This window comes from Chinchilla lanigera, unplaced genomic scaffold (assembly GCF_000276665.1).
Source record: "Chinchilla lanigera isolate Chin_1 unplaced genomic scaffold, ChiLan1.0 scaffold00005, whole genome shotgun sequence".
Lineage (NCBI taxonomy): Eukaryota > Metazoa > Chordata > Mammalia > Rodentia > Chinchillidae > Chinchilla > Chinchilla lanigera.
This window is the reverse complement of record NW_004955406.1, coordinates 4469609-4482094: the sequence shown is the minus strand read 5'-3', so window position 1 is coordinate 4482094 and position 12486 is coordinate 4469609. Positions and strand designations below refer to the sequence as shown.

Here is a 12486-nt window from a genome sequence, read left to right as displayed (position 1 = left end):
GTGATTTCTGTCCTTGGGGCTGATGCTGAATTTAATACGTTTACTATGGTGGTCCTATTTCTAGGTTTCTCCAGTGACAGTGACCTGATATCTCTTACTGTTGATGTGGATTCTCTTGCCGAGTTAGACGATGGAATGGCTTCCAATCGAAATTCTCCCGTTAGAACTTTTGGTCTCAGTCTTCCTTCGGATTCTTCAGCACTAGGGGCTGTTGCCTCTGACAGTGAACAGAGCAAAACAGAAGAACGGGAAAGTCGGAGCCTCTTTCCTGGCAGTTTAAAACCTAAACTTGGCAAGAGAGATTATTTGGAGAAAGCGGGAGAATTAATAAAACTGGCCTTGAAAAAGGAAGAGGAAGACGACTACGAAGCTGCGTCTGATTTTTATAGGAAGGGCGTTGACTTACTCCTGGAAGGTGTTCAAGGTACAGTGCTACCTCTATTCCTGTGTTGTGATGTGTTCTGAAGTTGGTATCTGCAAAAAAGTATGAATATGGAACTATATCTTCTTCATAATCCTGTATTGAAACAAGACTGAAAATGAGAAATTACTAAATCTTAAATGACATTATTATCAGAGGTGTTGAACTCAATACTTTGATCAGGTGATCTACAGAGTGGGATTCTTCTTAAAATATTAGTAAGTTTCCAAGTCTCTTGTACAAGTAAGTAACTCCCTGTCTTTCCTGACATGCCTGTGTTGTTCACCAGGAGTGCTGACACAGGGTCTCTAGTGCTTTTGCTCTCCACAGCTGAACGAGAGAAAATGAAATGGGCTTTTTAAACTAGGAGTATAAAATGTTCTTGTGCTTGCCCACCAGTGTTCTTCGTTAGTTGCAGTAAATTCTCACCTAATTAATTTAGATGATATGGAACATCCAGGGCTAAATGCAACTCACTGTCAAAAGGTAGAATTTTTTTCAAGTATCATCTTTTGGTTTTTTTTTTTTTTGAATGAAGCATGCTGTGGTTAGCTATGTGACGTTTTTGGACACATTAATCAGAGGCTGATGTGACTTTCTTCCAGTGCTTTTCTTTCCAGAAAGACCGTCCTTTCCATTGTTGTTCTGTGGTCTTTGATTTGTCATCGCCATTCAAATTACCACAGTCTCCTGTTTTACTAACACGTGTTACTGCGGTACTCCCTCTCACTGTGCTGTCAGCCTGTATGCAGCCTTCTACTTTATTCTTCCTAAGCATAAACTTAAGTCTTGCAGTGTGGTAGTGTAAGAATGTGTACCAGGCTGTGGAATAGGGAGTGTGTGTGAACTGCTTCTTAACCAGCCTATTGATCAAGTCTCCTCTTTCTAGCTTTCTCTCCTGTGTTCATAGCTACCTACTGTGCTGTGTAAGTCAGTCAGCTTCTTGAGTTTCCTGTTAAGCTACTGCTTGTCCGTGTACATTCTAGCTTCTAAAATTTTCCTGCTGCTGTCTTCTCTCTCAGTGTCTTTGCTTTTGTGGGGTTCTGCCTTCAACACATTCTTTGCTCCCATATTAGTAGAGCTTCAGGTGAGGTGCAGCTAGATGAATGTGTTCAATTTGCCATCTTCAGCTGGAAATTGAGATTTCACAATTGCTATCTACAAGTATTTCAGTGGATCTGGGGATTAGAAGCTTTGAATGCTTTCTGTGGAATCTTGTTTTTTTTTTGATTTGTAATTATTGTCTTACTGAAGTTGCTGATATATAGTCATTTGGAATCTGTTAACACAGTTTCAAATAATTGATTGCAATATTCATTTCCTATTAAACTTTATGTATGTAATTTTAGCTATGAATTGTAAGGTGTCTAATTGGGAATCTAATAGTGAAGTTACTTGTTCTCCTGGTTTTCACACTAATTTTGCTTTTGAAATAGCTCCATAGTCTGCTGAGGTGTTTGTTTGCTAGTGGAGCATTCTGGTCTTAAACTTCCACTCACTTTTATTCTTTGCCTTAACTCTTACCTTGGTTTGGAAGTTTAAAAAGAGGAGCAGTTGCAAAAAATCTTCTCGGATTTCCCTTTTCCAGATAATTATATGCTAAAGTTTCACTGGTGTTTAATGGACATATGCAAAACACGTTGCTAGGTTATCTTTCTGTCTAAAAGTTAGTCGCATTTAATCTTGGAACACTTCATAATGTGACCACTTGAGGGCACCAAAAAAATAAAAATTGTAGCTTCACAATGAAAACTATAGATGCACATCAGCAAATAACAAAAAATACTTCATTTAGTTCTTTAGCTGATTATTTTTGGTGAATTATTTTTCCACTGGAGCTTGATACTAAACCTACTAGACTTCTGTCTTAAGGAGTGTTAATCATTTAAACACGTTCTCCTATTTAATGCGCATCTGTCCTTCTGGAACTGCAATACCCATTCCTGCTCTAGACTGGGTTTTGTTGTTAATGTGCCGTTGAATCCAGAAAGTTAATAACTGATTTATTATGTTTAGTCTTTCATTGCTTATTCATAGTGTGGTCAGTTTTATTCAGATAAAGTATATGAACCACAGTCATAAAATTCTAACTTTTTTCTCCCTGGTTTTTGGGAAACTTATCCGTTATCTTCAGACTTAATTTTTTGACAACATATAAAAGAGCGTTTCAGTCCCGGTGGTTGTGCACTTGACTGTGTGTAACATGTGAAGTCAGAGTTGTGTTTCCAGTCTGGATTCCGCGTAAGAGTACCCCAGGCACCGCCCGACAGACACGTGCCAGTTCCTCTCACTTGTGGGAGAGTTTCGGGTGCTAGCTTGTGAGCTTGATTTGACAGGTAGGGTCAGCAAAGGTGCTTCCTTGGGGAAAGTTTATCCTAGTGTGACAAAATTGTTGGTGAAACATCATTAGAATCGATAATACATATAAATGGTTTTAATTTAACTCTCTTGACAGTTGTTCTTGTGACAGGTCGATTTGCATACTTTATAATAAATAATTATTTCTGGATGTCTGATAATCTAGAGAAAATAATTTTTTGGAGCTAAGTAGGAACACTTTATATAGAGATTGTCATGGGTTGGAAACTTGTGTTATTTTATTGCTCAACTATTCTTGATAAAGGAGCTTATCTGATTGTTAGTAGGTCTATGAAGGTGGCTCGATGTTTTTCTGACTTCGCCGGTGTTTGTGCAGCTGAGCTTCAGTGCAAAACACAATAGCAACAGTTCTCTGTGCCCACCTGCTCAGAAAGGCATGCCCTGCTAGGGTTAACTCTGAATTCTCTTTTTTTTGTTTGTTTGTTTTTTTTTTGTTTTTTTGTTTTGGTTTTTCTCCGGTACCGGGAACCGAACTCACGACCTTGCACTTGCCAGGCAGGTGCTTTTGCCGCTGAGCTAAGTCCCCAGCCCCTGAATTCTCTTTTGAACTTGACAGTTTACTTCTTCCCTTAGTCTAGAAATGCTTCTTGTAATGAAGGTGCCATCTCCTCTTCTAAATTCTCAGGTCTTTGTGGATTTGAGAGAAGATCCAAAGGTCAAGGTTGAAGAAATCAACTTAAGTCTTTGAAGACAGTATTATAGTACTTATACTTTTATTCCTATCTTGTTTATATATTATTGGAAGTGGCTGATAGGATTAATCTTTATCTCAGGGTAGTCTTATTGGAATGGCAAATGGATTACATAAAGGTATTATGAAATGGTTAAATAATAACGACTTAGTATCCGTCATATCCCTATCACTGCACAATATTTTTTACTTACGTTATTTTGAATCTTCAGAATAACCTCCTAAGAGCTCAGCTATGGCCAGTCATACTAGGCTTTGTCTAAGGATATCAAAATTTAGAGGGTGCAAACATCTAATATAATGATTCTAAAAGTTGGCACCTACTTAGCAAGAATAATTATTTAAAACAGGAAGCTAGCAGATGGTGAGCATTGTTAGTAACACCCATCTGTGTGCCACATTATGAATTGCAGAATTGATTTGAGAGCTGGTTTTGTATAGTTTGCCCCAGGTGCCAAAATCATTGGTTTGCTGTATCTGTAAGGTGGATATTGCAATCCCCATTTTACAGATGGAGGAAACTAAGACTTACATACATTACGTTGTTTTCTTGAGGACAAAGCCAGTAAGAGTAAAGCCAGGATTTTAATCTTGGACTTTCCTAAGCCAAATCTTGTCTTCCATTATGGCATCTGACTTCTCACCCATTCACTCTTTTTAAAATGGAGAAGCAGCAGACCTGTAGTATCATTTTTCAAAACTTATGTGTCCAGGTACTGCATCAGCAGACTCTAGTTGAGTTTTGACCATTCGTTTTGATGAGACCACAAACCCACAGGTATTTTTTAGTTTCTTTTGAGTCACTTAGATTGGCTCCAAATTGAAGGGTGGTTTCAGATGGAAGGAACTATGACTTATATAAACGAAGTGATTTGCTCAAGGACACAGCCAGTAGGAGTTCAGCCGTTCTCTGAAGGGTTGGCTGTAGGACATCTAGGCTGTATCAACATCACTTGTCTCTGTGTATGCCATACATACTTGAGTGCTGTGAAAGCAGCTGGGATCATTGATTTATTGCTTTGATTGAGAGTTACATGAATATTTTGAAACCTAAAGGATAACCTTGTTTACTTTGGAATAGACACATATATGAGAAAGATATATATCTTGGTTTGGTTAAGGGAAGCAAGTCATATAATATCCTATTGTTGAATTACAGATATGAAAATGTGTAACTTTAAATTTTTTTTGAGTTATTTACAGTATTGTTACCTCGAAGGTATTATGAAAGTATTTTCTACTTCACTTTAAGGTATCTCCTAGTTTAGTGCAAAATGCAGTGGAGTGCAAGGCTAGCCAAATTCTAAGCTATATTTTTAGTGGATAATGGTGATATGACTTTCTTGCTTTCTAATGCACTGACTCCTAGCTTTTTAAAATTTATGAACCCCTCTGAGAATTTTTTCTTCTTCTTCAATATTATTTCAACAATAATTTAGGGTCCTTTGCAATTTTATCTAAATTTAAGCTTTTCCATTTCTGTAAAAAAAATAAAAGGCAGCTGGCAGTTTGATCAGAATTGCACTGAATCTGTACAAGTGTTAAGTCTTTCAATCTGTTGGAATACAGGATTTCTTTCTATCTGTATCCATCTTCTTTGATTTCTTTTAGCAATGTTTTGGGGTTTTCAGTAAATGAGTCTTTTTCCTCCTGGGTTAAATTTATTTCTAGGTATTCTAGTCTTCTGAATGCTATTGTAAGTTGAATTTAAATAAATATTTTCTTTTCAGATTGTTCCTTACTGTTGTGTGTATAGATTCAACTGGTTTTTGTGTGTTGATCTTTACCCACCATCTTGTTGAATTTGCTTATTAGCTCTAGTTGTTTTTACTGTGGAGTCTTCGGGATTTGTATATATAGGATTGAGTTATCCATAAAGGTAGTTTTATGTCAATTTGAGTACCTTTTATTTATTTTTCATAATTTCATAATTTTTCATAAAGGTATTCATATGAATACCTTTTCAATTTGAATACCTTTTATTTATTTTTCTTGCCTGGTTCCCTGGCTAGAACTTCAGTATAGCAGAGAGTATTTCACAGGTAGGCATCCTCGTCTCATTCCTGATGATAAGAGCAAAGCTTTTAATCTTTTACTGTTACATAGACTGTTGATTACTGGTTTTCGTAGATGCCCTTTATCATATTGAGGATGTTCCCTTGTATTTTTAGGTTATGGATGTTTTCATCATGAAAAGGTGTTGGATTTTATCAAATGTATTTTTCTGCATTAACTGAAATGATCATCTTTTTCCTTTGCCCTATTAAGGTGTGTACTGTATTGATTTTCTTATGGTGGACTGCTCTCGTATTCCTAGGATGGGTCGCACTCGCTGCAGAGATTCATATCCTAAATTTGAACCCAGTTGTGCCTATTGATATCTCATCTATATTTTGTCATCATAATATTGGTGGAAAAGAAGGCGTTTTGAAGTCTGAAGTTCCTGTCCATCTTGATCTGGACATGAGCTCTTTCCAAAGGAAAGCACTATTAAAAATCCAGAGTGTATCCATTATGAAAATATTCTATAGTCTTCTCTGTTTTAAAATAGAATCTGTATTCTTTACTGCCATTCAGTAAATTGCCCTTGTTGAGAATTTCTTGGATCTTAACTGTTTAGTAGAAAGCATGTTAAAGCAGTGAAATTGAGCTTTCAAAAGAGATTTGAAGTGATTTAAATATGCCACTTGCTCTCCCATCCGTCCTTCCCCACCAGCTTTGTGGTTTTTCCTTTCTTTGGTTGATCCAAGAGGAGAAAGCAATTACTAACGCGGGAACTCAGAAGGAACTATCTCGTGGGTTCAGAGAGAACACTGTAGCCTCTCTGTTCCCGATGATCACAAATGAAAAGGTTTGCCTTTTAAGTTACCCTGTGCTCAGGTCAGTCCTTCTTTCAGGTTTTGTGTTAGACTAGACTCTTTCAGTTACGGGTAACAAAAACCTAAGCAACTCAAAGAAGCCCACACAGAAAGGGATGTTTTAGCTCACAAAAATGAGTGTGGTTCACAGTTACATGTAGCTGGATTCAGATGTTCAGGAAACGTCACCTGGTCTTGGACTTCCTATTTTCCCGTCTCTGTACACTCTCAGTACTTGCCACGTCTTTTCCCTGACTTGATCTTAGAATCCAGAGGAAGAGCGTATTTTTCCCTATCACTGCAGTGAATGTTCGAGATAGGATGGGCCATGTGCTAGACAGCGTGGGTCATGTGCTTCTGCCTCTGTTTTCCAGCCTGGTTGTCATAGTTATTTGGTCATCTGTGGGAGGGTGGACAGATGAACCGAGGTCCCCGATGAACCATGTGAACCAAACAGCTTTACTGTAGCATGTGATAGGAGTGGACCTTAACGAGGAGTAGGCAAAAACAAGCAGAGTGTCACCCTTATCCTTCCTGACTCAGCAATGTCATTTACTATGCCCTCTCCCCCATCTTTAAAAAAACAAAAGGCTGCTTTGATTCTTTGTAAGTTTTCTCTTATATGTTTCTCAGGCTATAATTTTCTAGACATCAGGAGTTACGTCTATTTTTTTAAAACTTTCAAATTGAAGTATAGTTATTTGTACAGAAAAGGAGATACCACGAGTGTGTGGCTGAATATAGTTTCACACCTGGAAAACTCCTGTGGAACCTATACCCAGGTCAAGAGGTAGAATTTGATCAGCACCTTAGATGCTTCCTTGTCTGCATTTCCAGTTCTTACTTCGCCAAGGGAAGTTGCTGTCCTGGTGGCTTAACAGCGTGGGGTGGTGAGGCCTGCTTATTGTCTTTGTATTCTTTTCTTGCTGGGGAGTGTCTCCCTTGATGGCGTCCTTTCTGTTGGTTTGGCCTTCTTCTGTGCAGTATCTTGTAGGGATGTGACAGGGACAGGGGCAGGTGTCCTGTTTCTCTTGTGTTTCTGTAGGGTCCTTGCCTTTCTCTCATGACCATTCCTTCACTCTTTCTCTGCCACATCTTCCAGAGGCACCAGCCCTTTGTCCAGTGTCTGATTCTTTCCAGGAAGGAAGCTTTACTGAGCTTCTGATTTTTAGTTCCACTCACTTTTAAGCCTTTCTTTATGACAGTGCTGTGAACTACCAAGTCCCTGTCTGTTTAGAGTTTTAGCATTGGGTTGGTCTTTTTCTTAGGAGTGGTTTCCCCCTGTGTTCTGGTTTCTTCTGTGCCCTTCTGTATTTTACTTTTTAAGGAATCAGGTAAGCTTCTCCTTCCTGGTCTCCTAATCCAGGGGGTTGTGCTATGACGGCTCTGGGAGCCATTTGCTTTCTTTCCCAGTTTACAGGTAATCTGAACATCGTGGTTCTTTGCTTCCTGAAACACTGAAAATGTGAGTCACATGCGGATTTATTTGCTGTCTTGATTTTTTTGTGTGTTTTGAGAAGTTGTGTGGGGAGATTTCAATGTGAGTGGCGACCATTATCCTCCAGGCCTAGTAGTCCACATAGATATTTCTGGAATGTTTAGAAACTTTTTATTCAATTGTGACATATATTGTTATCTTTATACATCAGTGGATTTGATTACCAATCTTTATGCATAATTTTGTATATGTATTTTTAAAATTTAGGTATATTTGCTGTGTTTAAAAGTAAATTATGAACATCATTACCTTTATCTCACAGTTTACATTGGCCAGAAAATAGGGTTATTCTTCTAAATAGTCACAGAGCAATTATTACACTTGACAAATTTGAGAAGAATTATATGGGAAGGATTTTAATTGTTGGTTCAATTTTTTTTTATTAAAAAACCAACTGTTAAAATGGAATATCTATTAGAAAGATATATATATATATATCTTTCTCTTTTTGTCAGTGTTGCTATATTGTACGCTTCAAGGAATTTGTTTCACACAAATGGTCACATTTATTAATTGTAGCATGATTAGACATCTGTAGGGTCTTTCTGGATACTGGCAATTTGTTGTATTTTTCTTTTATTTTTAATCATATGGGGGATTTTCCAGCTTTATTAATCTTAAAAGAATCAACTTTTTTTTTGGTACCTGGAATCCAGCTCAGGACCTGTGCTTGCCAGGCAGGTGCTGTGCCGCTGAGCTATATCCCTGGCCCAAAGAATCAACTCTGGACTTTTTTGACTATTGTATGTTTTCTGTTTTAAGATCTTTTCCTTTATTTCCATTTTTAAGGCTGGACTTTTTATTTTTGAGCTAGAAGCTTACCTAATTGAGCTTTAGCCTTTTTGTCTGTATACATTTAGGCTTGTAAACTTTCTACTAAGTGTTTCTTTGACTACATTCTATAGGCTTTGATACAGCTTATTGATTACCAGTTCAAATATTTTCTCCTTTCTATTTTGATTCTTTTTTCATCTCATTTTATTAGTTTTCTATCGCTACTATAAAAAATACCATAAATTTAAAGACTTGCACACAAATTTATAATTTTATGGTTAGAGGTTAGAAATTTGACACAAGTCTCACTGGGCTAAAGTCAGGGTGTGAGCAGGACCATTTTTGGAGACTCTCATGGAGAACCTGTTTCCTGGCCTTTCTGTAGCTTCTATAGGCCTTTCCTTGGTCTTCCTGGCCTCTGGCTTCTGGAGGTCCTCTACCTCCATCTTCAGAGCTGGCAGTCTTGCATCCTTCTCACTGGTCTTCCATAGTCACGTCTCATGCTGACCTTTACTCTTTCCTTCCAGGAAAGGTTGTCTGATTTTCAGGACTTAAGTGATTTGTTTGTGCCCCTATGAGCGATCCAGGATAACTGCCTAGCCTCAAGATCTTAATCTTAATCACATTTGTGAAATTTCTTTAACTGAGTAAAGCAACATATTTCACAGACTGTAGGCATAGGCCATTGACATCTTTAAGGATCCATTCATTATCCTGCCTACTGCACCTGTGAATTACTTAGAAGATTTCGTAAATGTTTTGTTTAATTTTTTGGCAGTCGTTTTTCTCATTAGCTTTTCGTTACTGATTTCCAGGCTTAATTCCATGGTGTTTAAAGAATTTAGTCTGCATTATTTTAGTTTTTTGAAATTTGTTGAGGATTTCTTTGTAGACACATCACTCTGCCTTTTTGATCATTTTATTACAGGGCTTTGAAGTAGGGTGTTTGATACATTCAAAAACTAATCTAAGGGCTTCATGATGTAGGGATTTATGGCATCATTGTTTTTTTCATGTTCATTCGAGAACAAGGGAAGAACAACGTCAGGTTTCTTGTTGGAAACCTTGCAAATAAGTGGAATCATTCCAGGATGAATGTAAACTCCATGTACTACAAATAAGTACAGATAAAATTACATAAAAATAATTTCTGGAAGAAGAATGATTAATGCAGAGGATGGAAAAAAAGTCTGCCTTTTGAGAATTCTATACCTAGTAAAAAAAAAACCTTTCAAAAATGAAGGCCAAATAAAAATTGTTAACTGCGATTTGAACATGCTCATTACATTGTGCTGTCTTCTCTATTTCCCTTGGTCAGTCTAGCTAATGGCTTGTTGCTTTTGTTATATTTTTAAGGAACTGGGTTTTTATTTCATTTCTCTTCTGTATATTTTTTCACTTTTTTTATTTCATTGGTTTCTTTTCCTTCCTATTTTCTTTTTGTATAGTTCTTTATTGTTTAGACTTCATCTTGAGAGGCAGAAACTTAGGTTATTTTGAGATCACCTTTTCAATGTTGGTGCTTAAAGCTACAATTAGTGTTCCTCTGAACACTGCTTTTGCATCTCATATATTTTGATATGTTGCTTTCATTTTCATTCAGCTTGAAATAATTTCTATTTTTCTTTGTAGTTTGTTCTTTGATCCATCTATTAATGTGTTCTTTAATTTTCAAAGATTTTTGGATTTTTCCAAAATTTCTTTTGTTGTTGATTTTAGGTTTGTTATGGTTGTTGAAAATAATTTGTGTGGTTTTGATTCATTTATACTTAATAGGACTTGTTTTGTGGCTGGTACATGTTGCCTGTTATTAGGTAGAGCGTTCTGTACATGTCAGCTCAGGTTGCTTGATAATAGTGTGCAATTCTTTAACACTATTGCCAGTTTTCTCTTTGTTCTAGCAATTTTTTTTTTTTTTTTTGGTTTTTCTCCGGTACCGGGAACCGAACTCACGACCTTGCGCTTGCCAGGCAGGCGCTTTTGCCGCTGAGCTAAATCCCCAGCCCCTGTTCTAGCAATTATTGAGACATCTCTGGTTGATATTGTTGACTTGTGTATTTTTTTATTTCTGTATTTTTTCTTCATTTATTTTGGGGCTCTGTTATTAGGTCCATGCGTGTTGATGATTGTTTTATCTTCTTCATTAACCCTTTCATGTTATGATTGTTTTTGCCTTGAGTAACATTTTTTCATAAAAATATATTTTGCTGCATATTAGTATAGTTACTCTACCTAGTTTATAATTACTTTCTGGTATATCTTTTTCTATTTCTTTACTTTCAGTCTGCTTATTTCTTTGAATCATAGTGTGTCTTGTATAGACAAGGTACAGTTGGAGCTTGTGGTTGTTGTTGTTTTATAATCCAGTCTTAGAAATAGTCTTTGCTTTTGATTTGAGTATTCAATCAACATTTAATATATGTTTTAATATGGTTAGAATTATTTCTGCCATCTTATTATTTTCTGTGTATCTCATCTCTTACCTTTTATTTTCTTGTGGTAAGTAGATATGTTCCAGTGTGTTGTTTGGTTCCCTTTTTTATATTATACCAGTTTGAGTATACAGTAATAATAAGCTTTTAACTTAAAAAGTTTAACTTCACAGCAGTATTATCCTAATTTCAGTGATGTTCTAGTGTGGCTCCTTTCCATTCGGTCTCCCTTTTGCTGTTATTGTCATGTAGGTTACATCTTTATATAACCTTTACAATGTAGCTCTGTAATTACCGTTTAAACACACTTAGTTTTAAAAAATTTGCATAAGAATTAAGGGAAATTATTGTATATTTACACTTAAATCTCCCCTCCTTTTTCTGACTTTCTCAGACAGGGTCTTGCTTTGTACCCAAGTTGGTCTTGAACTCATGATCCTTTCGTCTCAGCCTCCTCAGTGCTGGAATTACAGGTGTGTGTACCATGCCTGGCTTCTCTTTTTTTCTCCTTCTCAAAGTATCTTTTGATTGATGGGTCTGCTAACAACAAATTCTTGTCTGGGAATGCCTTTTTTGTTTTTATTGTTGAAAGATAGTTTTGCTGGATATTGGACTTTTGTTTTACCCCCACCCCCTTTGCATTTTAAATATATTACTCCAATGGGTTCTTGATTTTCCATTTTCTGATACTCAGTTAATCTTACTGAGGCTTCTTAGTTTGCAATGGGTAAAGTATTTCTTTTGGTTCCTTTTAAGATTTTGTCTTTGTTTTTGCTTTTGACAGTTTGGATGTTCTGTGGGTAGATCTCTCTGAGTTGTCCATCTTGGTGTTTGTTGTGTCCTCTTACATGTGTAGATCAGTATTCATCACATTTGGTAAATTTTCATCCATTATTTCTTTAAGTATTTGTTTATTTTTCACTCTCCTCTATTTGTGAGACTGAATTCCGACTGTGTTGGTGTACTTGGCGGTTTCCCAGATGTTTGAGCCTCCGCTGCTTTTGTATTTCGCGTTCTTCTATTGTTTACTATTGTCTGGACCAGATACTGTCTACTCACCTGTCTTCAAGTTTGTTGATTCTTTTTTTTTTTTTGGCAGCTCAATGTGTGATAGTGTAATTTTTAATTGCAGAATTCCGTTTGGCCCTTTTTTTGAATAAATAATTTCTGTGTATTGTTCGTCTGTACTCATTGTACTGTAATTCTTTCACCATGACTTTTTAAAAAACCTGTTTAAACATATTTGTAGTATTTGCTTTGAGATTTATATCTGTGTTTGCTCAGAGATAGTTTTATTGACTGTTTTTCTGTGAGTGGGCCACATTTTTCTGTTTTTTGCATGCTTCATTTTGTTTTTGTTCTAAATGCAACATTTTAGGTAATATAGCAACTCTAGATTCTGCCTCCTTCCCTTTCCCAAGTATCTGTTTCCT

The 12486-nt window shown here is 36.5% G+C and overlaps 1 protein-coding gene across 5 annotated transcripts in view; it reads left to right on the top strand.

The window, feature by feature from the left end:
• Nucleotides 1–12486, top strand: part of Rps6kc1 (ribosomal protein S6 kinase, 52kDa, polypeptide 1) — a 159996-nt gene that overhangs the window by 60832 nt on the left and 86678 nt on the right. For all 5 annotated transcript variants that reach the window (XM_005374727.2, XM_005374726.2, XM_005374724.2 and 2 more), the window contains exon 6: nucleotides 65–424. In XM_005374727.2, the coding sequence (XP_005374784.1) occupies nucleotides 65–424 (360 nt within the window). The remainder of the gene's footprint in view (nucleotides 1–64; nucleotides 425–12486) is intronic.